The 26,625-nt window shown below is 45.9% G+C and overlaps 1 protein-coding gene across 1 annotated transcript in view; it reads right to left on the reverse strand.

Annotated features, from left to right (window-relative positions):
* Positions 1-26,625, reverse strand: part of igsf21a (immunoglobin superfamily, member 21a) — a 164,371-nt gene that overhangs the window by 16,551 nt on the left and 121,195 nt on the right. The window contains exons 5-6 of the mRNA XM_077007700.1: positions 8,961-9,076; positions 1,432-1,912 (exon numbers count right to left, since the gene is read on the reverse strand). Coding sequence (XP_076863815.1) covers positions 1,432-1,912; positions 8,961-9,076 — 597 coding nt within the window. The remainder of the gene's footprint in view (positions 1-1,431; positions 1,913-8,960; positions 9,077-26,625) is intronic.

Raw genomic sequence — 26,625 nt, forward strand, 5'->3', positions numbered from 1 at the left:
CTGACCAGACATGAAAAGCACAGAGCGAAGAGTGAAAAGGATAGAAAGAGAGAGAGAGAGAGAGAGAGAGAGAGAACAAAACAGACGGAGAGAGGGGAGAGTAAGCCCGTAAGAGTAACTCACTACAGGTAAGAGGATTCAGGAGCTCCCTGCCTGTCCCTGCCTCTATCGCTCTTTACGGTTCGCGTGTTGCTAAGTGGGAGAAACGTCTGTTTAGCTGTTCCTGAACCACCTCATTCGTCCGCCTCTTCCCGTGGCTAACGGAGGGAGGGGTGAGTGCGTGTGCGGCCTTTGAAGTGATAATGGAATCTGCTTGAGGCCATTTTTGCTTTAGTGTTTAAAGAAAAAAGGTTTGGCATTTCAGCCACAGATTTTCATGAAGAATTCGGCTCTTTGGCGCCATATTCATTATGTGCCTCCTCTTCTCAACAGCTGCTTACAGAAACACAACAAAGCAGACCAATTTCAGCCAGCAGCAATAGCAGGTGGTAGTGCCGTATCTTGCTAGCGTCTTGATTAACATAATAGAGCGTTTTTGTTTTTTTTTTTTAAATCACAACACCAGTGGGATCTACGACAATGGAGTCTCAGAGGCCACCATGCGGTTCACTTCCCAGTCAACTCACCTAATTCAGGTTGACTTTTTCAATAATGGATATAAGTTAACTCAATCTAGCGTGTAGACAGTGCAATGAATTAGGCTGTCAGTCACAGTAAGATGCTGCATACCATGTTAGGACCAATATGCTTGGGCTGTAACGCAATTAGGCAACAAATGCTATCAGGCTTGCTGTAAATGCATCTGTCAGAGGAAGATACAGACAGATGCAGTGATGATTGGGCAGAGGGTTAAGGAACAGCGGAAAGGCTGTAGGTAGAATAGGTCTTCCTCAAACACTGATTTAGAAATGGATTCCTCTCTCCAAATCCCGACCAGTATAGAAGAAAGCCGTCTTAAAAGGTCATCTAAAAAAACACTCTACATAAATATGTCAATTGTAATGAGCTTCATGTGTGTTTTGTGAACATTTTGGTCATTTCTGGGCAAGTCTTAATCCATGTCAATCCCCAGAATACTTGGTCTCAGTGAAATAAACATTCTGACAGCATTATCTCTGGTTGGGTTCAAAATTTTTGAGTCCACTCAGGGTTAGCAAATATTTTCAGAACTTGTTAACTTTCAAAACCTGTTAAGAAAACAATTTTGGAGAAATTAGACTTTGTAGGCTTTGAAACTGAATTAATTTTCATATTTAGTATAATTTAGGCTAGCCACCCAGATTCTTATGTGAATTAAGTTTATTAAGGCACATGTAACCTAATCATATAGATCCAAAGACAATCAAGAGGATATCCCGGCACCACTCTGCGAACCCATGAACCTCCCCTGGCAGTGCACACTTCTTCCCTAAAGGTTCATCTCCTACTCACCCAGGGTAACCTCGGTCTGCATAGGCATGGAGAGGGCTTGGTGTTTGACCTCACAGCTGAACAAGGCGTCGTTGTCCAGCTGGGGGTTGAGGGTCCAGGTGAGTCTGGCCTGGACGGTGATGGAGCCGTCACTCTGGGGGACGTGGGTAATGCTGAAGAAGTACAGAGGATCGGTGCTCTGCACCCAGCGGGGGAACTCGCGGCTGACCACCGTCTCGGGGATGGTCTCCGTGGCTGGGCTGGGCTCGTAGCGGGGCTGCCTGGCCGGTGAGCTCCGTCGTGGGCTCTCCGTGTAGAGGCGGCCCGGCCGGCCGTCTGGCCCCAGCAGCGAGAGGGACTTCTGCAGCTTGGTCTCGTCCAGGTCTCTGCTGAGCAGAGGCCTGGCACCTCGCAGGCCCGTGGAGCCACCGCCTTCATTGCCCGCTGTGGGTGAGATGTAGGAGATCACTTCGATCAACTCCCCGTCCCGCTTAAAGTATACCTTTAAAGAGAAGGAGGGGGGGGGGGGGGGTATCAATAACGAGAGAGAGGACAGAGACAGAGAATTAGCAGGGCCACTAATGAACTGAAATTATGGACGCTCATATGGGTGTAATGTGTGAATATGAAGGCTCAATTTTGCTGTGTACCATTACCAATGGTCTGGGAGCATGACTTCTGTACTGTGTTGATGTCCAGGGTCAACACTGGCCCTCTTACACAGCCTCACTCCAACAACACTCCAGTTGTTTAAGAGAGTCCCCCTTGGTCCTCCACGGACATAAGTCCCCACTTCTATATACAACCTCCAGGCCTTTGTTTGTAAATCAGAATTGAGAAAGCAGGACCCTGGTAGGACTGTTGGCATAGCAATCTGATGACAGCCTTCCTCAATTTAAGCAACTTAAGCTTTTCTTTGCCTATTGCCACGAACAAAGGAATACAAAAGAAACCCGTCTGTTTGGGGGCCTGCGGCCATTTTCGATTCAATTTACACAAGATCAGAGTGCCAATATATGACACTCCATATTTCCCTGGAGGTTCGGCCCCTGGGTCCCTGATGGTGTTGTGTTCTGTTCTCTTCCATGTGTGCAAGGAAGACATGTTGGGACACGCCCCTAAAGCCCAGTGGCCCCTCCCTTCTGCTGGGTAAAACAAGGGTAATGAGACCAATCAGGGGCTGATGTAAGTTCCTGCCCTCCAGAATAACATAAAGTCTACTGCCAGGCAGAAAGAGAGGGAGAGAGAGAGAGAGAATGGAAAAGAGGAGCAGAAAGACAGGCAGACAAAAGCATATTGGAGTAAATCAACACCTTTTGGAGGTTCCACATATTTTCTGCCTCGATTCTCTCATGGGCCGCTGGTGCAGCAGACCAAAAGATGATGAGACCAGTCATCTAGTCCCTCTGATAGGACAGAGCTGCACAGAGCTGCACAGAGTGCTCGGTTTGGGTGTTAATGAAGTAGCACTGGCTGTAAGGGAAACAGTAAGCAGCTGAACAGAAGCTGGTTCTGTTCTAGCATGTGCAGGGGGTCTATGTAGCACTTTTATAACATTTGGTAACATATGGACAGGGGAGCAGCAGAGCACAGTGGGAGCTGTGCTGACTATGGACCTCCATTATTACCCCTCTAAAACACACACGTATGCACACACACACACACACACACACACACACACACACACACACACACGCACGCACACACACACACACGTACACACACACACGTACACACACAGACACAAACACACATGTATACACACACACACACACGTATCCACAAGTACACACACACGTACACACACATATACACACACACACGTATACACACACACCCTCACAAACATACACACACACACACACACACACACACACACACACACACACACACGTACACACACACACGCGTAAACACACAGACACAAACACACACGTATACACACACACACACACACACACACGTATACACACAAGTACACACACGTACACACACATATACACACACACACACCCTCACAAACATATATACACACACACACACTCACACACATTCACAGATGTACACATACACACACTCACACACACTAACAGACACGTACACACACTAAAGCTAAATGCTTCACGTGGCTTCATGTTCCAGGTTCTGGATGTGTTCAGTGAGGGCCACTGCCATGAGTGGGCACATTTACAGTAACACCAGCCACTGTGAGCACACCAGCTGAGACGTCCTGTCTACAACCGACTTTAAATGGACATTAAGCTTCTGCAACCACGTTGACCATTACCAATAAATAAATAAACAAACAGACTACAGCCACTAACAGGCAGACATTTGTGTCACTTTCCTGGTGGGCGGAATGTAGGCTGCATGACTAATGTCCACCAGCGTGTGGAGCTGTAGGTCCTCTGAGGTCCTCCACACTCTGGCCATGTTGATGTCACAGGCAATACACACAATGCCTATTGATAGACATGCAAATGCCTGAGACTACTATCACACAACTATCACACAATCCCGTAACACAACCAGCAATTTAGTGAAAAAATAAACGTTAGAATTATATATATGTGTGTGTGTGTGTGTGTGTGTGTGTGTGTATGTGTGTGTGTGTGTACATGTCTGTTAGTGTGTGTGTATGTGTACGTGTGTGAGAGTGTGTGTGCGTGTATGTGTGTGTGTGTGTACGCGTGTGTGTGTGTACGAGTGTGTGTGTGTGTACATGTCTGTTAGTTTATGTGTACGTGTGTGTGCGTGTACGTGTGTGCGTGTACATGTGTGTGTGTGCACGTGTGTGTGTGTGTACATGTCTGATAGTGTGTACAGATGCAGATGTACATGATGCACACGAGAGTGCCAGAGAAACAGGATTCTTCAGGCAGAGATTCTGCACCAGCTGTGTACGCAAAGTGCAGCACAGTCTTGAATCTCTCCATGTATATGTGTGTGTTTCTGGAGCACGAAGCGTGTCTGCTGTCTGCGGAAACACGTTTCAAACACACGCGCCACGGGACACAGCTGGCCTGCACGGCAGCGTGTGGAAACACACCGTCCTCCCACGACACACACGACTACATCGATGCAGACGGCGCTTTTACAAGCAGGTTTGAGTAGGGCCATCAGGAGCTGCTGACTCAAGAAAAAAAAGCCCAGAAATGGGAACCAGTTATCACAGACAGGAAAACCTTCCATTAAATTAATAATTTCGCTCAAACACTCGATCATTACTGGTAATGGCTTACTCTGACGTGCAGAAAAAAATGCCCTGTGTTCTTTTTCCATGGATGATAATCGATTGACCAAACAAATCAGAGATTTATATGAACTGCCCACTAATGGGCTACGCTAATTGCCTCGTATACATTACTGCACTACCAATTATGACTCTTTGAATGAGTGATGAAGCCGGCGGGCGGCTGTAGGGTGGCATGCTGGCAGGGCGCTGTGTGGGCAGAAGCTCGGCTGTCTCGCGGAGCTCCATCTACCCTGCCAGAGTGTCTACAGCAGTAATGGACTTCTCCCAGAGCGGCTGCCCATGTCTTAGTTAGGAGACTGATTGGGGCCCGGGTGGAGAGTTCGTCTCTTCTGATGTTATGATGCAGAGGTTTGGTGGGACGCCACGTTTGAGGGTTTTAATGGCGGGACGGCATCTCGCTGAGATGGTTCTCCCAGACCTCGGAAGGCAGGACTCAGGACAGCTGTGCGGTTGGAGCTCCCTGGTGGGAGAGGGCATGGAGGAGGAGTGGGTGGAGGCGGTGGGTGAGGAGAGGAGGAGGTAGATAATGGAGGAAGAGAGGGTGGAGTGAAAGAACAGGAAGAGGAGCAGGTGGATAAAACGCAGTGTAGGATCGGGTGGAGGAGAAATGGGTGTGCTGAAGGAGGTGGAGGAGGAGTGGGCGGGGCCTCACTCCAGCCAGCGACGCCCAGCGAACTGTGTCTGCCACTCCCCTCCTAATGGCAGCTGATGGCAGCAGCTGCTCTCAGTGCACTGCCAGTCTCATATAGAGTGGCAACAATAGCCCTCGCGCATGTGGCCAGGGCGACCAACCTCAGTCCCGCCTCCACGCCGTTGCGACCACCCTCAGTCCCGCCTCCACGTTGTCGCGACCACCCTCAGTCCCGCCTCCACGCCGTTGCTGGCGTTCAAAGAGACGGCGCCATCATTTCTATGGAAACGGCATAGTAGCGCCAACCCGCAGGGCCCGTTTTCACTTAATCATCCCTGCTATTAGGTTCCATTATCCGCCGTCCTCTCAATCAGCGCTGGCTTGTGCTGGCAACGATGTCAACGGTTTGCACGAAAGCGCAGCGTTGAGGAACGGCCAAACGTGTCCGGGCTGGCTCCCTGCTGCAGGGGATGGAGCCTTTATCATGGCTCTCTGGGTCTGGGGAGACTCCAGGGTTCGTTTCTCCAAGCCCCCGACCAAAGTGATTATTGTCCCCAATAATTCGTGTGAACATGGTAACGGCGCTTTGCTCGTCGCCGTGTGAGAGTTCACACAGCGAGACAGTGTTCGTTAAGAAACGTTTCCTTGGGGGAAGCACGCTTGCTTCATCATGTTGGCGTTTATGATGCTGGAAGTGTAAGACAAGGGGAAAAAAACAGATGCATTTGGTTTTTGTCAGACGATATGACTTAACAACACAGGCCAGCAAGAGCAATTCTGTATGATAAATGAGGTGCAGGACAGAGTGTATGATGGAGTATTCAGATCCCGGGGCCATGCACAGCCGCTGTCACAAATTGATTTGAAGAAGGTGGTGAAATTATGAAGCCATGGTACTGATTTTCTTTGAGCTGGTATTGAAAAACCTTCACATACCAAGAGGGAAAAAGTGTTCAAAACAGGGGAGGGAGGGAGAGGAAGGGAGAGAGAGAGAGAGAGAGAGAGACTGCAGATAATTTAGAAACAAGCTGTAAAGCAGTGGCACTGACAAAGTCTAAATGAGACACTTCAGTAAAATAAAAAAAATAGCTGGAAGCGTTTGAAGTTGCCAGGATGTGAGTGTCAGGCCTCACCAAGCCTGCGGTGCCCCCGTGCCTCGCGAGAACAACACACCTCTATTTCTGCACCACAGACACGTATTAGATGGATAAATAAATAAATATTGTGTCAAACAAGCAAGGAAATACACCCCCCCCCCCCCCATTTTAACAATGATTTCGGGGAAATATTTTTTGCCATAAAAGCTCATACTACAGTAACGTCTTGCCTCCATACACAAAGTCTTTGTCTAAACATAGACCACTAGTGCTATCGTGCCTAATCGCTGACTATTTTTAAATGTGCCCCTCCGATCTGGAGGGAGGCACGTGGCAGGATTTCAGATCTGCTTTGTTTTCACTCCGTGCCTCCGTACACGGGCCCGGAGCTCCAGATCAGACCGCGGATGAAAGGCAGCGAGTGGGTCGCGGTGCCTGGAGACTTCCCTGGTGGGTGAGCACGCTCTCAACACTCTCCAGCTCAGTCTTTTGTGCAGATCTGTGCACGACTTTGGCTGCATGCGCCAGCCTTCCGCGGGGGCCTCTCCAAGTTCCGAGTCAACCAAGTATTTCCAACAAATGCCCTAATTTCAGAGCAGCGTTTTGTACTGTGTGTAAGGCTGTATTAGAGGCTCAAACAAGGCTTGCCAGCAGTTCTCCAAATTCGATGTAATATCATCTGGTCTGGACTCAGTTTCCCCATCTTGAAATATTGCTTTAGGGAAAAAAAAACAAATAAGATTGGCCCCTGCAAAAGCTCAAATAACTCCCTCTACTTCTGTCATGCTGAGCAGATCCTATCCAACAGTTAGGTAAGACCGCAATGTGTGAGTCATGAAAGAACGGGCCTTTTTTAAACAGTGTGATTATAATTCATGTGATCTCCCAATCCCCCAAATATGAAGCATTAAAACACAAAGCTCAATATCGCATTCAGGGAAACTGATTGACAGTCCTGGCGATGACTGATTTAGCATCTAAAACGAACTGGTATCAAACACGCACGACTACCTTGACGCGCCGTCTGTGCACGCGTGTATGTTGGTGTGGTGAGCGTGGCATCAGTGTGTATTGTATGGCGCATGAGTTTGTTTGTGCAGTGTCTGAGAAAGCTGAAGTTCCTGCCTAATGACCACCAAGAGTTGAAAAGCTTTCACAGTTCTTGCTTCCAAACATAAACAGAACACCCTCTAAGTGTACCTGAATTATCCTGGAAGACTACACTAGGGTGCTGTGTGTGTGTGTAGGAGTGTGACCGTGTGTGTGCATGTCTGTGTGTGTGGGTGTGTAAATACACTACAGAGCTATAGTTTGCAGTCTCTCCTACAGGCTCCACCATGCAGTATACAATATTGGCCCTTGTGTGCACATTTCTGTGCTACAACAAAAGCAGAGGATGGAAGAATCACAGGTGGCATGTGAATAAAAGCTAAAGGCACAAGTGCAGGTCACACGCTATCAAAGATGACATCATAAAATGGCTGAACATTCTGAGACTGAGTTTGAGATTATATGCGTATGCATGAAATGGTTGGCTAGTCAGGAGACATGGGCACGCTACACTGAAAGAGTGTGAAAGAAAGAAGCATTCAGGATGGGCAGTTCCACACAGGATTGTTCTGATTGGTTGTGCCAGTCAGACTGGCATGGACATGTGATCAAAATTACACAGCACAGCAACGCATAGCACAACACAGCATAGCACAGCAACGCCTAGCACAGCAACGCATAGCATTGCACTAATACCTTATGTAATGGAAAGCAGTATCAGTGTGTGCAGAAAGAGTGCAGAGTGAGTATTAAACCAGTGTTACACACTGTTACTCTATTTATTACTCAGCATTGCATTAGAGGTGTTACAACCCTTAATCCTTACTGAGGTGACCGGCAGTAACAGAGATAATGTGCTTTGCCTATAAAGGATCAGTACACATATAATTAATGAGCACTGTCACAGAGAGGGCTGCCATTAGCCACGCCTCCACTTCCAGTGCAGCCAATTACTCTTGGCTCCACCTGCCTGTCTGCACTATACGCCCTACCTGGGAGGGAGGACCAGAGGCTAATGAAGTTCAGGGTTGGGCCGTGTGGGAGAGGGGGCTGGTAATGGGCGGGGCATCTCCTCGGTTGATGGCCATGCCCTCTGGGTCTTTATGCTGGTGGGAGGCTCCATGCCTTAGCTCTGCTGCCGGAGACGGCAGCGCCAGGCAGGGTGGCGGAAATCGTTTTCACCCCGTGCTCCTCTCGCACTGGGCGTTTAATTGTTGGAGAAGGGAGCAGGGCAGATGAGGAATACATTAGCCCACTGCCTGCGGTGTGCAGTTAATGGCCCTGTGGGGTCTGTCAGCATCCGTGAGGTTGGGTGGCCTCACCTCTGAGCCGCATGCCGATTACAGAAATGGAGATTTGGAGAACTGGACTGCGCGTTTGTGTCAGCGGTGGAGGGGATGATGACGGTTATGCAAACATCGCCGGCCCGAATGGTTACGGTTTCGCTTGCATTTGTGATATGTGCGTGAAACAGGTGCATGAAACAGGTGTGCAAAACAGGTGGACGTCCACTTACCGATGGGGCGGGTTTGCCTCCTTTGGCGGTGCACACCAGAGTGAAGTTCTGGGCTTGGTAGCGGCTGAAGGGAGCAGGAGTGTTCTCTGCCGCCACGGAGATGTTGTTGGGTGGTGCTGTGAAGGGGGAGAGAGCATTCATGAGCAGGCAGGAGAGAACGTGGACAGATAGCCAGATGACCAGCAGCGCTGGCCGGCCCGGCAGGTCCATGCAAAAAAGCAGGCGGATTGGGAAGGCGTCCATCCAGCTGGGCCTTTGAGCCCGCCTGGCACACTCTTCCCGGCCCCCTCCTGCGCTAACCTGCCGTTCGGCCTCATGGGTCTGGAGAGGTTTTCGTTGGGCTTGTGCATCTCAAGCTGCGTGAACTTCACGCCGATCGCTGGCATTCAGACACAGAGCTGCGAGGCCACAGCTAAGCATGAGGATAGTGTGCACGACAACAAAGGCTCAAATAAAGTACGAAGGTTCATGCATACAATACCAAGATCATCCAGCCAGGCCGGCTCTGGAGAGCCTTAGCAAAGTGTCACAAGGATGGTGAGAGAGGGCACAATCGCTCACAGGGCCCGAGAGCATCAGCAGGTCAGGAGAAATCGAACGCTCCTTCACCAATACCACGTCCTTCACACCCCAACAATCTGACACTGGAGCACCTATTGACATCTTTTCAGAGACAATCTAATATCTCCTGTTTAAGCCCATCTCCTGTGGGGAAGGCGAAAGGCAAATGAACTTCTAAAAATGATGTGAAGATAAAACGGCCGACTCACCGGCCGTTGAGGTGAGGTGTGGAATGGAAACATGAACTTCACTGTGTTTGCGTTTCTTACTACCATGAGCGAACCGTGAACCTGGGTAATCTGTCCACAGCAGTGGTGTCAGAGGTCCACAAGTCCCTTACTCAAATAAGTGTACAAATACTCCAGGGAAAAATACTTTTAAGAAAATATTTTTTTTTATTGTATTTGCTATAAAACCTTTACATACCCCACATTAAAGTTAAGAAGTAAAAGAACTTCTTTAAAATGCATTTCTAAATACATTTTTGAGACTGTTCTTTGAAAGATAATTAATTGTATGTACCATCTTCAGTGGCTTATACAGAATTATAAAATTTACTATAACTATCACTATGCATGGGCAAGAAAATAACAGTAGATCAAATCTGAACAGATGCATCAATCATCTGACTGGAAACTGAAGATGGAATTAAGGCCATATTCATTTTTAAATGTGTTTCAAAAGAGCAAACAAGAGACAGGACGTACATCTGTTAAAGTAGCCAATCACAGGTGACCTGTAGAAAGGTGCAGCTATATTTCTCAAAGGAACATACGCCTCCATTTTAAAGTGATTTTTCATCAAGTTGGTTTTCAGATGCTTAACAACAGTTGTCAGATTTCCTATATGAGTCTGGCTTTAAAATGTAGTGAGTAGAAAGTCAGATTTTCCTCATGAGGTGAAGTGAGCAGAATCCAAAATACAAAGTGATGGAAATACTCATGAAATGTGCAGATATTTACAACGTTTAATTAAGCACAATAACAGAGCACATATACTTCATGACTGGCCACACTCCCACAATCCCCAGAGGGCCTTTTCACAGACGGCTGAGACGGCCACGTCGAGAACCTCCACTCGGGAGGAGTGTTTGGCCTTCACAAACAATGAAAGTATGAGAAGCAGTGTGTGAAATCAAGGGTCAGGGTTAAAAGAGAGTCTTGCAGAAGCCTCATCGATAAAATCTCCAGATCAATAACGCTCAAAAGAGCCTTGGGTTGGAGGGGGGACTCCTACATTCAGTGTGGTGAAGGAAATATAGTGGGCACGGAGATGCAGGTTTAACATGCTTCACGTTCTAACTAAATATACATGGGGCTTTTAAATCAACACATTATAGAGGTGATTTGATTATGAGTGAGTGGAGGAGGAGGCACTTACTGGCCTGACAGCTTTTGTTTCCTCTTCATTTAATTGCATATTGATGAAAAATGTTTTAGGGGATAATAACCCTCGAACACACTGTGAGCTGTTTGGGGAAGAGGGACAGCAGAGACATGGCTGGATGTGGTGAGATATGGGGAGATATGGTGAGATAAGGTGAGATATGGGGAGATGTGGTGAGATATGGGGAGATATGGTGAGATAAGGTGAGATATGGGGAGATGTAGTGAGATATGGGGAGATGTCGTGAGTTATCATGGGATACAGTGTGATGTGGGTGTAAGATATAGTGATGTGATGAGGTACTAAGCACTTAAAGCCACTCCAACAGGGCTTTAAATAATCAGTCATTTGGTGACTGCTAGATGAGGCAAATGAACTCAGTGTACCCTCAGACACCATTAAACAACACATAATGATACCAGTTACGTAACATAATCTGAGTTTGAGATGAACTTCTACTGCACACGATGTGCAGAGAAAGACAATTCAGAGTGACATTTGGAATTTAAACGTGCATGTTGCACTGAGGGAAAAAAGAGAGAACATGTCTTCCTGTGAAAGCAAAACCCTCCACACTTCCCTTCCTCTGTGTGTTTCATCAGTGGCCCTGCGAGTGTTGGTGTGTCTGGGTTAGACTGCTTCCTAGGCTCTGGGAGCACCAGTGCAACGCTGGACTCAGCACCAGTACACACCACACATATGCTCTGTGCCAGAGATTGAGATAGATGGAGTGAGAAAGACAGGTTAAGAGAGTTAGAGAGAGACAATGAGAGAGAGGAACAGAGTAATAGAGTGAGGAAGTAATAGTGAAAAAGTGCAAAAGAGGGAGAGTGATAAGTGAAAGCAAGTGAAAGAGTGAGACAGAGATGACAGCAGCTTCACTGAATCGTGTCTGTCTAAAACCTGACCACATTCAAATACGTCCTGATGAAACAGTGAATTGAAATTTTCAATGGATTAAAAGCTAAAATCTCCATGTTTGGCATAAAAATACCTTAGTTAATCCTTGGAAGGATTACGATTGCTGCCCAGTGTGATAGCATTTAAGCCTTTCTTTCTCAATTTTCTCGCACTCACAAGGTTACCTGCCCTATTTATCAGACTGTGAGCTCGGAGGGAAACATGGCGTCTGGTGCTACAGAGAACTGGCCTGTCCAGCTTTACATTGATCACTCTCCTTCATTTCTGTTGTGTTCTTGCAGCTCACAACACTGGCATCCAACGCCTCAGCAACCTGAAGACAACGTGCCAGCCTCCTGAAGGACTGCAGTAATCACCTGAGGGGTATTTCCTGAAACAGAGTGACATCCTGTCTTCGTTGACCACCACGGTCAATAAATATCCTGTTGAGCTTGTAAATTTATTTAACCTTTGTAGGAAACAATTATCTCAACTGGGAGAGAAACAAAACGAAAATGACTGGGGTTATTCCTCTCAGAACTCTGATCATGGTGGTATTCTCTCTCTCTCTCACTCTCTCTCTCTCTCTCTCTCAATTTAAGGGCTTAAGCATTATATATATATATATATATATATATATATATATATATATATATATATATATATATATATATATATATATTGTACTCCCCCTGGCCTCCTCTGTGAGAATCTTTTGTGTGCTTTTTCTGGTTTTGTATGAGGTATTTCAGGTTTTTGTATTGTTTATAGATGAGTGTTTTATAATTGCACTGCTTTATAAGATCGCCTTTTTTCATAAGAACTTGCAACCTTGCAATATTTTATTAATAAATCAATCTGTGTGGTATTTAGAGCTCTGTAGATAATCAACTCATTACCACTATTACTTTTTAAATTAAATATAAGAAGAATCACATCATTACAAGTGTACCTAACAAATACCTTTATGCACCTATTACATATAAGTGTTACATTAACAGGATTTGCCACATCATCTCAAAACATCAAAAGGTCTTTTGATTTACCACCATTAACACAACTGATATCAGCACGACTAGAAAATTTGTGAAATATAAACTATGGAACCACAATGTCTGAAGATTGGCAACACATACAAAATGATTTCACAGTAGGAACGTCCTTAACTACCTCTTAAGTGAGTGCTTGACCATAAAACACACACACACACACACACACACACACACACACACACACACACACACACACGTCTATAATATATAGGATAATTTAATATTCTCATATTAGCAGTGTTAGAAACAGTTTGTTCCTTTTAAAAGGTGTCAGCCATTTATTTCCATCTGACAATCTACACAGCATAGCAATCCATCCTAACTGGAGTATATTTCTGATGGCCCCAAGTGTCAGCACTCAATCAATCAATCACATCAGTCAGCAAATAGGGTATCTTTCCCCCCAAAGTTCAAGGAGGAGAGGCCTATTTTTAGCAGAGAGCTCTCTGAAGGGCCATTTCCCCTCAAGTCCTCCTTCACCTCTCAGGACCCCATACGCAGGTCTGTTATCAAGCTCTCATTGGTCCCCAGTAAATGCAGAGGTCAGGTCTGACCTGCCTGCTTTGCACACAAACTCATTTACTGGTAGCGTTTTTCTTTAAGCGGTTTTAATCATAAACCCAGGACTCAAGGATTGAAGCTAATCAATCCACAAATTTCCTCTGAGTCCTTTGACATTCATCTCATCTCACCACAAAAACAAAAAGAAATATGAGATGCTCTGAGATGCTGTGAAAAAATTCTAGCAATAAGCTGTTTATTAACAGTTTTTAATGGGATTCGAAGGGAACGATAAGTAATCAAAAAAACCTGCTGATGTGATTTAATCAGAACTAACCTTCTTGAATAATTCTCCCTCACAGTCTGTACTATAAGATAGCATAAACCAAAGCTATCAGCATCCACCCTACGAGGGCACATAAATTCCTTAATTAATCACCCTTACTTAAATGAAAGCTATACACACTCCACTGAAGCATGCTTTATGAATTGACCTCTAATGTCTGTAATATTTCTTGGCATAAACCAAAGTTCCTCTTTTTTTCGCTTCTTTCATTTATCACCGAAGCCAAAGATGAAGGTTAAACTGTGCGCAAACATGCGTGCTGTAAATAACACGCGTGCTCTATATAACACGCGTACTGCATATTACTCGCGCTGAACATAATGAGTTTTACATTCTGTGATATACGGCATGTATCTGGTTTAAGTGTCAGGCCTGGAAGAAAAAGGCAAGCATTTGAACATTTAAACGGAAAAGCACTTTCGAAACGTGTTACTTTCAGCAACCCGTGACATGAGTGCTCTCAGCCACTGTGAACGGCTTCCAGGTGCCCTGTGGACTCGCTCGGTCTGCAGATCGGTCAGCTCCGGGGGCGTCCTGCTGGCACAGGGGGACGTGACCGGGGTGACGGGGTGACGGGGGGCTGTTCTCCACACACAGCCTCTGACGGGCGTGCTCACCAAGCCTGTTTGAGGTGGCGTCTTTGTACCAGAGCCAGAAACTGAGAAGAGACTGCCACCGTGATGGGAAGGCCAGGGAGCGCACGGCGCAGAATGCAAACGAGGTTGTAAGTGAACGAGGTTGTAAGTAAACGAGGTTGTAAGCAAATGAGGCTGAAGTGTAATTATGGTGCAGTCCCAGCTTGCTTTGCTTCCATAATGAGCATGACAGTCCAAACCTGTAGAACACGCTTGGCCATCCACACACTCCCTCCTGCCAACATGCATCCTGCCAAGACGTGATTGATAAGATTCAGTGGTGCCCATGAGTATCACGCGCACCCTCTGAGTTCCAGAGTGAGCAACGTATAATGGAAACCACCATTAGATCGATACACACGTGTGGTTGGGTTGTTTTTAATAATGTGCTAACGCTGCAGTCAGAGACCTGTTAGTAAATGCTCGGACAGTCAAGCCCCTGACAGAAGTCTAGTGGTCACGGCGCAGCGATGAAACATCAGGCCTCAGCGTCCCACCGTACGCAGCAGGTGCCTGGATATCGCTCATTACGGACGTGGAACAGCCAGGGGACTCCCCGTTTCCCCAGATCACGCATGTAAGAATCCCCGTTTCTCCAGAGCACACGTGTATGACTCCCCGTTTCTCCAGATCACGTGTGTAAGACCCCCCAAAAATGCACCTGAAAACTCGTCCCTCGTCCCTAAGAGTCGACTCGTCCACACGCTACCCTTGCCACCTAGCTGACACCTTAACCAAATCAAATATAAAAATTAAACAGACACATATATTAATATATTATGTATATAAGTAAGAGTAAAGGTGGTGGTTAGGATTGGCTGTGTAATCTTGTCCAGAAAACAGACAGGAAAAGGCCAGCAGACTCCAGCCAGTGCCTCCTCTTTGGGAGGAACAAAGATGGTGAGATAAATGAGGGGTTATTCCTCAGGGACCGGAGGCAGCTCTTTGAAATGACGACCCGTATCATGAGACTAAAGGCACCGGAGTGCTTTAATCACTCTGTGTATTGTGCTCTTAGCATTTGCATCCCCCCCCCCACACCCCCTTCATTTGCACCCCCCCCCCCACACCCCCTTCATTTGCACCCCCCCCCACACCCCCTTCATTTGCATTTCCCCCCCCCCCCCACACCCCCTTCATTTGCATTCATCATTACTGGGTTGTCAGCTCTTATCGTCAGCGTCCCCACCCTTCCTGGGGACGCAGAAGTTTGAAGGGAGTAGGATGCTAAGCCTGTGACTGTGTGTGTGTGTGTGTGTGTGTGAGAGAGAGAGAGAGAGAAGAGAGGAGCTTTTCAACTACACTCACTGCCAGGTGATAGAAGAGACTGACTCAGCGTGACAAAAGCTGGGGTCATGACAGCATCCATCGTCACAGAACTCATTAATCATAGCAAAGTCCAAAGTGTGTGTCGCATGTGCGTGTGTGTATGTGTGTGCATTCATGTGTGGATCTGTTCCTCTGCTGGTGAGCCGTATGTTTTCATTGATATATCAGCCAGCGCTGGAAGCTGTCACCTGCACACTACCTCCGGGCGGTTTTGTTAAGCATGCGCGTGGCGCTCTGCCGGACCTCTCCATAGAGCCAGCGCTGACGTGACACCAAAGGTCGGAGCGATTGTCAACATTAAACACGTAATTCTCCAGCACTTGAAATCACAACTTTCCTCTAAGTTTTTTTTTTCAATTTTAAAATCCCAAAAAGCCACAAGCTGCCTCCTCAGATGAGTGTTCCTCCATCCGTTCGAGGAAGCACTTTTGTGATCCTTAGCACGGACGCGTGAGACCGGCTCTTCTGCCTCTGCTCCGGTGCGATAGCCGCGTGAGATGCGTGAGATGCTCCCAGAGGCTTTGCAGAGGGGCGGTGCGTGAGTATGGCGGTTCCAGTGCCTGGACTGAACAAAGCACAAGGCATGTTTGGGTTTTTTTTTTGACGAGACCGCAGCGGAGAAGGAGGACGAGGAGCCGAGAGCTTTTCAGAAAGAGGCGGAGAGGGGCCGGCGATCAGCAGATGGCGGCACGGCTCGTGGTGGAGTTCCGACGATACGGTGGCCGGCCCCCGTGGCCCCGGTGTTGCTGCTTATCCAACAGGGGTCCCAAAATGCAATCTGCTCTGATTTGGCCTGTCCCCGCCCCCCTCCCTGCAGGCGTTGGGCTCGTTTACGGAGCCCTGTCTCCTCAGCTCTCTCAGCTGTTCCCAGACGGACGCTGTGCCATACGCAGACAAACCGGCTGATCACTGCAGTACTGCAAGCTGCTCCGGATCTTGTATCTATTGTTTGTTTGTTTGTTTGTTTTTCTATGGAGGGTGGGGAGTTCAGCCCTCATCATTAGAAACGCTGCGTAGGTCTACTGATGGACGTCTTTATAGGCGTCTCTGGCCATGCACGGTTCAGACATCAAGCTCATCAGTTGTCAGCTGCTGACCACAGTGCCTCTTAAAACTTGACATTTTTAGCTCAGCAGTAGTAAAGATGTGTAAATACACCTAATATACTGGCCAAAGGAAATACAGGCCCATAAATTTCCATTTGAGGTGAGCCGTCTGACCTGCTGAGTATGAGTCTTCAGAGGCATGCCAGCGACTCCACCACTGCCCCGCCCACTGCCCCGCCCACTGCCCTCCCCGTGACCAGCCCCGGCCAACCACAACGTTCAAATGAGGCTACACCCCCCCGGCGACAGACAGACATGTGTCCCAAACTCCCCAGGCTCCCACAGCCTTTGAGGGGAAGCTGAGCGGTGCCATATTTCCCAGCGATATGCCACAACGCTTGAAGTGGTCAACAGGCGTATTTAGACAGATGGACAGAGATGCATTTTTGAAAGTGCCAGAATTTCTTTTGTCCAGCACACCATGACAGAACCAACTCCAAACCAAGAGCAAAGCCAGAAATGTACTGCTTATAGCTGAATAGATTAGATTATGAATATGCAGCTCTCTGCCACAATCTGATGGGATCTGTAAAACGTCTTGTAAACGTCTTCCTTCTCATTTACAGTCTATACCCATTCTCTAAGATAACACTTCAGAGCTTCTGTGTGCTTTTTGCCAAGTGATAACACATCCTATAAAGAGTCACAAACTGTAGCTTTTGACTTCACAGTTTGCAAATAGAAACAAGAACTACTTTGAATTTTAAACGGTTCTACTAGCTCATATGATCCTGATGTGCAGCGATCCGCCGTCCTTCAGTATCGAAATAAATCAAATATGCTGGATAGACTGATAGAACTGGAAACATACAGAGACGCCATTAGCTACGGTAGAAGCGATAATTTCAGGACTGTCTGACGTCCTGATTGACCTTTCACACTGTAAAAGAACTAGAGACACATTTCTAGTCTAAACACTATCCTTGCTTCTGGAGATTCATTATGTGTCTCCAGTTCCTAAATAAGGGACCTTTTCTGCAAGGCCATCTGACTACAGCATCACGGAGTGTAGAGTGGTAGATATCTACGGTACAGGGAGGGAGAGTGTAGGTAGATATCTACAGGGAGGGAGAGTGTACAGTAGTAGATAGCTACAGGGAGGGAGAGTGTAGTGGTAGATATCTACAGGGAGGGAGAGTGTACAGTAGTAGATATCTACAGGGAGGGAGAGTGTAGTGGTAGATATCTACAGGGAGGGAAAGTGTACAATAGTAGATATCTACAGGGAGGGATAGTGTAGTGGTAGATATCTACAGGGAGGGAGAGTGTACAGTAGTAGATATCTACAGGGAGGGAGAGTGTAGTGGTAGATATCTACAGGGAGGGAAAGTGTACAATAGTAGATATCTACAGGGAGGGATAGTGTAGTGGTAGATATCTACAGGGAGGGAGAGTGTACAGTAGTAGATATCTACAGGGAGGGAGAGTGTAGTGGTAGATATCTACAGGGAGGGAAAGTGTACAATAGTAGATATCTACAGGGAGGGAGAGTGTAGTGGTAGATATATACAGAGAGGGAGAGTGTACAGTAGTAGATATCTACAGGGAGGGAGAGTGTAGTGGTAGATATCTACAGGGAGGGAAAGTGTACAATAGTAGATATCTACAGAGAGGGAGAGTGTAGTGGTAGATATCTACAGGGAGGGAAAGTGTACAATAGTAGATATCTACAGGGAGGGACAGTGTACAGTGGTAGATATCTACAGGGAGGGAGAGTGTAGTGGTAGATATCTACAGGGAGGGAGAGTGTACAATAGTAGATATCTACAGGGAGGGAGAGTGTAGTGGTAGATATCTACAGGGAGGGAAAGTGTACAATAGTAGATATCTACAGGGAGGGATAGTGTAGTGGTAGATATCTACAGGGAGGGAGAGTGTAGTGGTAGATATCTACAGGGAGGGAAAGTGTACAATAGTAGATATCTACAGGGAGGGACAGTGTACAGTGGTAGATATCTACAGGGAGGGAGAGTGTAGTGGTAGATATCTAGTGGTAGATAACATGAGCACATAGACAAACAAAAAGCTTTCAAAAAACAAAGCTTCCAGCAGATAGATGTTTAGATGTTCCATAAGTTCCTCAATTCTTAGTATAAAAACAGCTGCTCTCACCAACAAATGACAGAACCAAAATAAGTAGAGCACCATGAACCCTGAACCCTGAACCCTGAGCTATCAGAGACAATCGCATAAGGAAAGTGAATGAATGAATGAGTGAATGAAAAGGGGAAATTAAGAACGAGTGAGGGAAAGGACAGATGAATGAATGAGTAATTGAGGGAGGGAGAGATGAAGGGAGGGAGGGATAGAAGGATGGAGTATATGCCTAAAGGTGTAGGAAATGACCAGATATCAACAAATCAACAGCAGGAGAGTTCTGCCTTAGAGGAGTGTGCGGCCCCTCCCATCTTCATTACTGCAGTACTCTGAGACAGGCCTGCTTTTGAACACGCCCACCTCGCAGGGGACGTAATTAGCCACTGTTCTCCAAAGCCAGGCATGGGGTTGCGTTTTGTTCAGCTCCGCGTGTACCACGACCTCCTCGAGTCCTGAATAATGTGAGAGCGGGTGGGCGTGTGGCCAGCGCCGTGCGGATCTGAACCGGCCCGTCCGGGTGCCCGCGGCGACGGTGCTCAGAGGAGTCGCCAAGGCGACCGTTGTGGGATGCCCTGCTGCTTGGGGCCCTCCGTGCACGCCCGGCGTGTGTGTGCAGTGTTCCTAGAGAACAGCCCATGCAATATTGATGCTCTGCACTGTGACAAATAGAACACTGTTTAATCATGTCGGTTTCCAACATCGCATTTGATTCGGGGGAAAGGCTGCGCTTGTCTATGCGAGTGGGTTTGTATTCACAGTCACCACAAGACACCATTCATATACTGTAAATATTGTAATAATCTTGAAAATGCCCAGACATTGCTATGCGGGTGGTTTGGCCTCTGATTATGGGATGGAGGGAAAAAAACATCTCGCTCTGTTGCGATGCAAAAAAGCAAATTCAGAACTTTACAATTCTGTGCTCAAATAAATGAGAAAGAATAGGAGATCCTCTTCTTCTTCTGGGTAGCATTTACTGAAGTAGCCCCCTCTTTACCCTGCAAACCAGGAACCAGGATTCCTCTTTAATACACATTAAAGAACATTTCAGTATCCTGACATTCCTGCTATTCTGAACTTCCAGATTAATTGGGAATTTTTGTCAGTGCTGTTGTGTTTCTGCTTGAACAGCGTTTCAGAGATAACATTAGTGCACAGATGGAAAAACCCTGTTTGCTTAATTCTGCCCATATGTCCCATTTTTATATAGCTTCACTATTTATTATTTGTCCAGAAGTTTATACTTTTTATTCCCCCTTGTGTTTAAAATCAGCAGTATCCACAAATGAGTCCCAGGGTTTGCATGTGCCTTGTTCAAGTCCACAAGTCAGGGAATTTGTCATTATCAGCTCCCTGCCCACTGCTCTAAAACCCCCCATTTTCCACATGAGGTGCTGTGTGCTCTACAGATTGGAAAACAGGACCAAATGGAATGTGAAAAGTTGCCTCCGGACATGAGACACTCAAGGACGCCAGTCATCGCCACCATCTCGGCGTCAAAATAAACAAATAAATCACAACATGTGTCCATATATTTATACACATGCGCACATGCACATACATATTGTATATAACAGAATGACATATAGACAGATAGAAAGAAAGAAAGGAAAAAAGAAAGAAATGAACAGACTAATAATCATTCCTTCTTTTCCCATTTGTGTTTATGTCGTACAGATCTGCAAGTCGCTCGGTGTGTCTGAGAAGTGCTACACTTGCATGTCTCAAATGTTCTACTTCTTCAGTGCTTTAATATCAAAAGGGTTCTTCAGCAAAGCCTTGGGCTTCCCTCCGCCTGAGAGAGCACGTCATATGTCATATATAATAAAGGTCATGGAGAAGGTAACCATCCCTTGCAGTTCCAAATCAGATGTTAGTAATGGACATTCATGTCATATATCTGACAACCAAGGAAACATTTTCCTGCTAAGAACAGCCATGACCCTCAAAACAGGCACCCAAAATTATATTATGGATTATATTAAACTGGCTGATAGCTTTTCGTAAATGGGGTCACAGCAAAGTTATTTTTATAAGAGCAATTTATAATAAAAGTGAATTGTACTCAAAATTGTCTTATATACAGTGCAGGTAAAATAAAAAAAATATATTGGGATGTTGAGATGAAAATATATTTTGGGAAAACTGCATTCATTTTTACTGCCTATTAAGTTTAAAAAAGAAAGTTTTTAACACACACACACACACACACACACACACATCCCTCTCATTAATACACCAGGAAGGTGGAATCTGTGACCTTGGGCCAAAGGAAAAAGCCACATGACCTTGGACTCCTCCCCTTTGGCCTGAGGTCACCTAGCAACATGCAAACGTGAAGTGTGTTGTGCACCAGTGCACAGTGTGTTGCAAATGGCAAGTATAAAGTAGCAGGTGTTTCACACTGCATGGCACCTTTGTAACATCTCTAGCTGAACCACAGATAGGTGGAAATGACTCAGCCAGACATGCACAGGCGCTTCATGTACTGCTGTGAATGGCTTCCATAAAAATGTAGCTAAATTATACTCTGGTTAAATGTTAATAAAGATGCATTTACAATTCAGTTAAAAAATCACTTGCTATGAACAACCATTGCTGCAGTTTCTTAAGCCAACAGTGTCAAAACACTCCACAAAATTTGAGTGGTTGATGGCCACTCATTTTTGCTCTACAGGAGCAGGTTATATTCAAGTGTCACATTTTTGCCCGATCTGCTGGCCTCCATGTGAATCCAGTCATGCACTCTTAGTTTGACTTCTTTCTCTGAGCCAGTATGAGTGTGCTGTGGGTGAACAGACAGACCTGTCAGACCTAGAACAGGTCTGTGTGATAGACCTGTCAGACCTAGAACAGGTCTGTGTGATAGACCTGTCAGACCTAGAACAGGTCTGTGTGATAGACCTGCCATACCTAGAACAGGTCTGTGTGATAGACCTGCCATACCTTGAATAGGTCTGTGTGATAGACAAGTCAGACCTTGAACAGGTCTGTGATAGACCAGTCAGACTTTGAACAGGTCTGTGTGATAGACCTGCCATACCTTGAACATCTCATTGCTGGTCAAGATGATGAGATTCCTGTCTTTCCCAGATTTCTGGGAAGATGAGATTTCTGTCTTTTAAACATAATTATATCATCTCGCCATTTCATCCTCTGGTCATCTTTTGTCTTATGTCTCATTTGCATCTAAAGGAATATTTCACTATTTGCATTTATTAGGAAAAATAATGCAAACACAGAACCTCCTGTTACAGCCACAATGAATAATGGCTCTGTACCCCACACAAATCTGTAAGCCCAGGCAGAAGCGTCTAATATCATAGTTATGACTTATGAGTATCATTTTCACTCTCTGTCTTGATCATGTGAGATTCTCTTAGGTGCTACCAAGTTATTCATTCACTTACAAAGTGGCAAACAAATGCAGAATAGATTTTAAACTAGTAGATCAGTGAAGGTCTTAAACGGCCGCACGCTTCGCTAATGAGTCACACCTCTGAGGCTACTTTCCCTTTAAAGTACATGCTGGTAAGATCATAACACTTGTGAGCAAACACACAGGTTCCCTGTTCTGGTACCAAACGGGCAGGTGTCATGGACCGTTTAGCCCAGATAAAGGGCAGCGGTAGTTATGTGCAAAGTTTAATGTGTGTTTATGACCAAAGGCAGCTGGGTAAAGGTTGTCAGGGCAGTCTAATTCACCTTAAGCAAATCTCAATACTGTAATTCCAAATATTTAGATTGTTTAGAATTCTGAATCCATGTGTTTTGTTTTGGTTTATTCCCCTCTATTGTCTCATGTTTTGAAATCCCTGGTCTTCATTGAATGTAGCAGTGTCTCATTTCCCCCAAAACTAATAGGACATGATGCATATACCACTGTGTTCCAGTCCTATCTATTACTATGTGTTCTGCTTCATTCTTGATTTGCTATATGATTTTGCGTCTTTACATTTTGCGGTTTATGTGTCTCTGATTCCTGGCTGTTTGCTCCCGGGTATAACGATTAATGATAATGACTGGAGAATTACCCAAAATCAACACAGCTCAGCTCAGCACCTGGACCCTGTGACACCGTAGCTTCTCTATCTGTGACAGTATGTGCTATCCGCTATTCAAACTACTAATGGTTATTAACTCTGAACAAAATAGCTAAACAAGCATGGATTTGCATGATTGCAGTAGTTTAATTCATGCATTAACCATGCAGTCATCAAATTGGACTTGCAACTACAAAGAAAAGTCCAAAAACTAATGAACAGAGAAAATGATGAATTGTCAGCTTGAATCATAATGCCTCATCCTGGCAAGAGCAGACAGTCTGGAGTCCGTGCGTCCGGCGTGTCATAAACACGAAGCAATCGATTAAAACGGCGTACGTATAAGAGCACGGATTCTGCTATGGCTCTGAGGCGCAAGAGAAAGTCATTAATCTGTTGAATAATTGCCTGTCAAGAGCAGATAACCTCTTTCTTAACAATAATTCATGAAGTGCTTCCTGAGCTTGGCTACGGGGAGGGCTGAGGGACACAAAGCCCCTCTGCACATGCAGACTGGAGCCCAAAATAGTCTTATCAATTTAGGGACCGCTGACTTCCTGTGTTCTGGGAGCCATGCGGATAAATATCCAAATTTCTGCTCTGTGAAAGTAAAAATGGCCTCGGCATAATGCAACTCCTCAGGCATCTAATAGACTTTCAGAGCTGTCCGGAGATACTCGCACATGTTCCGACAGAAATAGCCCGGCTATTATTATAAGGCAGGTAAAGTGCCTGATTCTGTTATACAGTCGTTCAGTCACAATAGGTCAGACCGAGGGAGCTCGTGCTGCTGGGCACAGCCGCATTCAACAGGCTCAGGCGAACCACAGTGCTCATTATGTGGAACAAGGTATCATTTATAGAGGCCACTGATTCTAGTCAGGGCCAATCTGACAAACATACTGACTCTGACACACTTGATGCTGCTGGTGTTCTTTGGTGTGTCTTGACTGTATTAGGTTTTAATTTGATTCTGGGGCGACGGATGCCACGCTAAACTCCAGTCCATTTCTCCGTGCTTTGCAGAGAGCTTGGGATTCAGCGTTCTGCTCTGCTGCAAAATGTTTGCACCAAATAATGGAATTGTTCAACATGTGATGGGTAAAAGAGGAAAAGAGGAATTCCTTTGAGGAATGACGAGAAAGATTTATATATATATATATATATATATATATATATATATATAATTTTTTTTTTCCAGTTCATGAGTCATTACTGCTGTACTGTGGACTGTAATTCCAGAGTGCTTCTAGGCTACGTGGTTATCCCATAAAGCCACGCACAGTGCATGCAAACCACAGTGATAAGAGTATTTAATTCAGCTTCTCTCTCATTCTGAAGCTACAACCGCTTATATGGGGGGGTTCCTTCCCTGTGTCATGTTATTTTATTGCAGGGCCCTGGTCCAACAGCAGGGGGCGACAGCTGTTTCAGGCAGAGGCGGAGCAGGGAGCTCGCAGCGATAATGGAGCAGCTGTAAATGATCCTCTTCACCCCCCACTGGTGTCCTGAGCTACATGACCTGAGGAGCTAAATAAAAACAAGTGGATATATAATATGTCCTCAAGGGGGCGGTATTACAAACCTCCCCGTATCCACTGATGGCTGGTGGGTACAAGAGGTTTCCATTTAGCCAATTAAAATATGACTGTGTGGCAGGGGGGGGGGCATTCCTCACAGGCTAGCCTTGTGGTTTTGCAGGAAGAGGGTTGCCAAATCCAACATGAATCCCTCCGGCATCTGTAATCTGCATTCAGACTTTCAGGAAACCTGGCAGAATGGGAACAAATGCATTCAGAGCTATAGGTGCACTTTTCATCTGTGGAAATGTACTGCCTGACCATGTTCCCTGTGTGTGTGTGTGTGTGTGCGTGCGTGCGTGCGTGTGTGTGTGTGTGTGTGTGCGCGCAGATGAGTGCAGAGAGTCCACTATGAAAGCTGGTATGGCTACACCATCCTATGTGCTTCACATCTCAATTTCAAACAGAGGCCTTGGGAATCTTGTATGCACCATGTAACATTTAGCGTGTGGATGATGTGCTCTCTCTCCGAGGGACAAAGGTCTGACCTTCTTTAGCTACTGCATAACATTTATTTCAGAGAAGGAACTGCTGTGCAAAGATTCACTGGTTTTTAAATGATTCAGTAGATTGGAATGTTTGCATAGTGCTCACAGACACCTAAGAGATCAGGTAGAAGATTCAGGCTTTGATAGAAGTAAAACATTCTTCACATTCCAGACAAAATAGAAGAATTGGAGGGGGCAGACTTGTGTCATCTGTGTCAATCTCTGTAAGTCAAGACCTCTGTTCTTACAGATTTTCTTTTTCAAACTTTCTAAAGTCGCAGGAGAAGGACATCTCTATCACTGGGAGCCAGATCACCATTGATTTGCCTCATCACACAGAGAGTGAAGGAGAGGTGGGAATATGTGTTTGCCTGCTCACAGTCAGCCATAATCAGAGGCTCTCTGGGGAGAGTTGCATTGTGGGACACCATGGAGTCTGGCTAATGACAAACGCTGGTGGGTGTGAAGGTGTGGAGGTGTTGGAGAAGGCTGGTAAGGAGTCCAAACCACACCAAAAGAGCAGAGCACAGGGGGTCTACGCAGTTCCAGACACATGTGCCAAGATAAAAGTACAAACAAGGGACAAAAGTATTGTCATGGAAAAGCATACACATACAGACAGAGATGAGTGAGAGAGAGAGAGAGGGAGAGAGAGAAAGAGAGAGGGAGAGAGAAAGAGAGAGATACTTTCAAGGTTGTTTTTCAAGGTGACTGTTCCTTTTAAGATCTCACCATGTTTGAAGATGAGACCTGTGAGATTATTAAAGAGGCCTCTCATGAATAGCTCTATTTGGTGAAGGTCGCTCTAAGCCTCTAAAGCATGTTTGTTTGGAGTGTATGAACGGGTGTATTAACAGAGCATGCCACACCACTCAGCCGTAATGGAGACAGATCTTTTCTTTTGGCTTTTCAGTTTGGGATGTGAAAGGCAGTTTTGGTAGCCACAATGCCAACAGGGCTGCTGCACTCTTCTGCTGCACTCTTCAAAAGTTTAAAATGATAACATTTTTAAAAGCTTCTTTAGTTCTCCACTATTATACTATTGTAATTTTCATATCAAAAACAGGACAGATTCATCTTTGGAGCCTGAGAGCCTCTCCTGGATCTGTCCTGTCGTGGGCCGTCACGTGGCCCTCATGTGGGCCCTTGTGTGTACGAGTTTTCCGTATTACTGTAACTCATTTGTTTTCACTCAAAAATGTTCTTTGTCGCTACAAACATGAGGGTAGAGGGAGCAACGATCTCATGGCCCACCGAATTAAACCGGAAAAGTTCATCTACAGTGCAGAAAGGCAAAGTGCCTGGGTAGGGGGTTGTCAGACCACTGTGCCCGCGCCACTAAATACTGCGGGGCAACATGGCAACATGAGGGTGTAGGGAAAGGACCAGGATAGCCTCAAGCAACTTAGCCTTTCCCTCGCAGCCAATCAGACGTCACGGTGAAGCAAAAAACATCTGCAGAACTGTGTTCTGATTAGTCATTTCTACAAATAGCTGGAATATCAGCCAATCAATGGGCGGATCAGCAGTCTGTATGTATATATAATAATGGTTTTTACTTTCTAGCTAAATGTAAACGATTGGCAGTAGACTCTGCCCTGGTACTGTTAATTTAGACTGATGTATACAGCATTAGATGAA

The sequence above is a fragment of the Brachyhypopomus gauderio genome, chromosome 1 (genome assembly GCF_052324685.1).
Source record: "Brachyhypopomus gauderio isolate BG-103 chromosome 1, BGAUD_0.2, whole genome shotgun sequence".
NCBI classification, from domain to species: domain Eukaryota; kingdom Metazoa; phylum Chordata; class Actinopteri; order Gymnotiformes; family Hypopomidae; genus Brachyhypopomus; species Brachyhypopomus gauderio.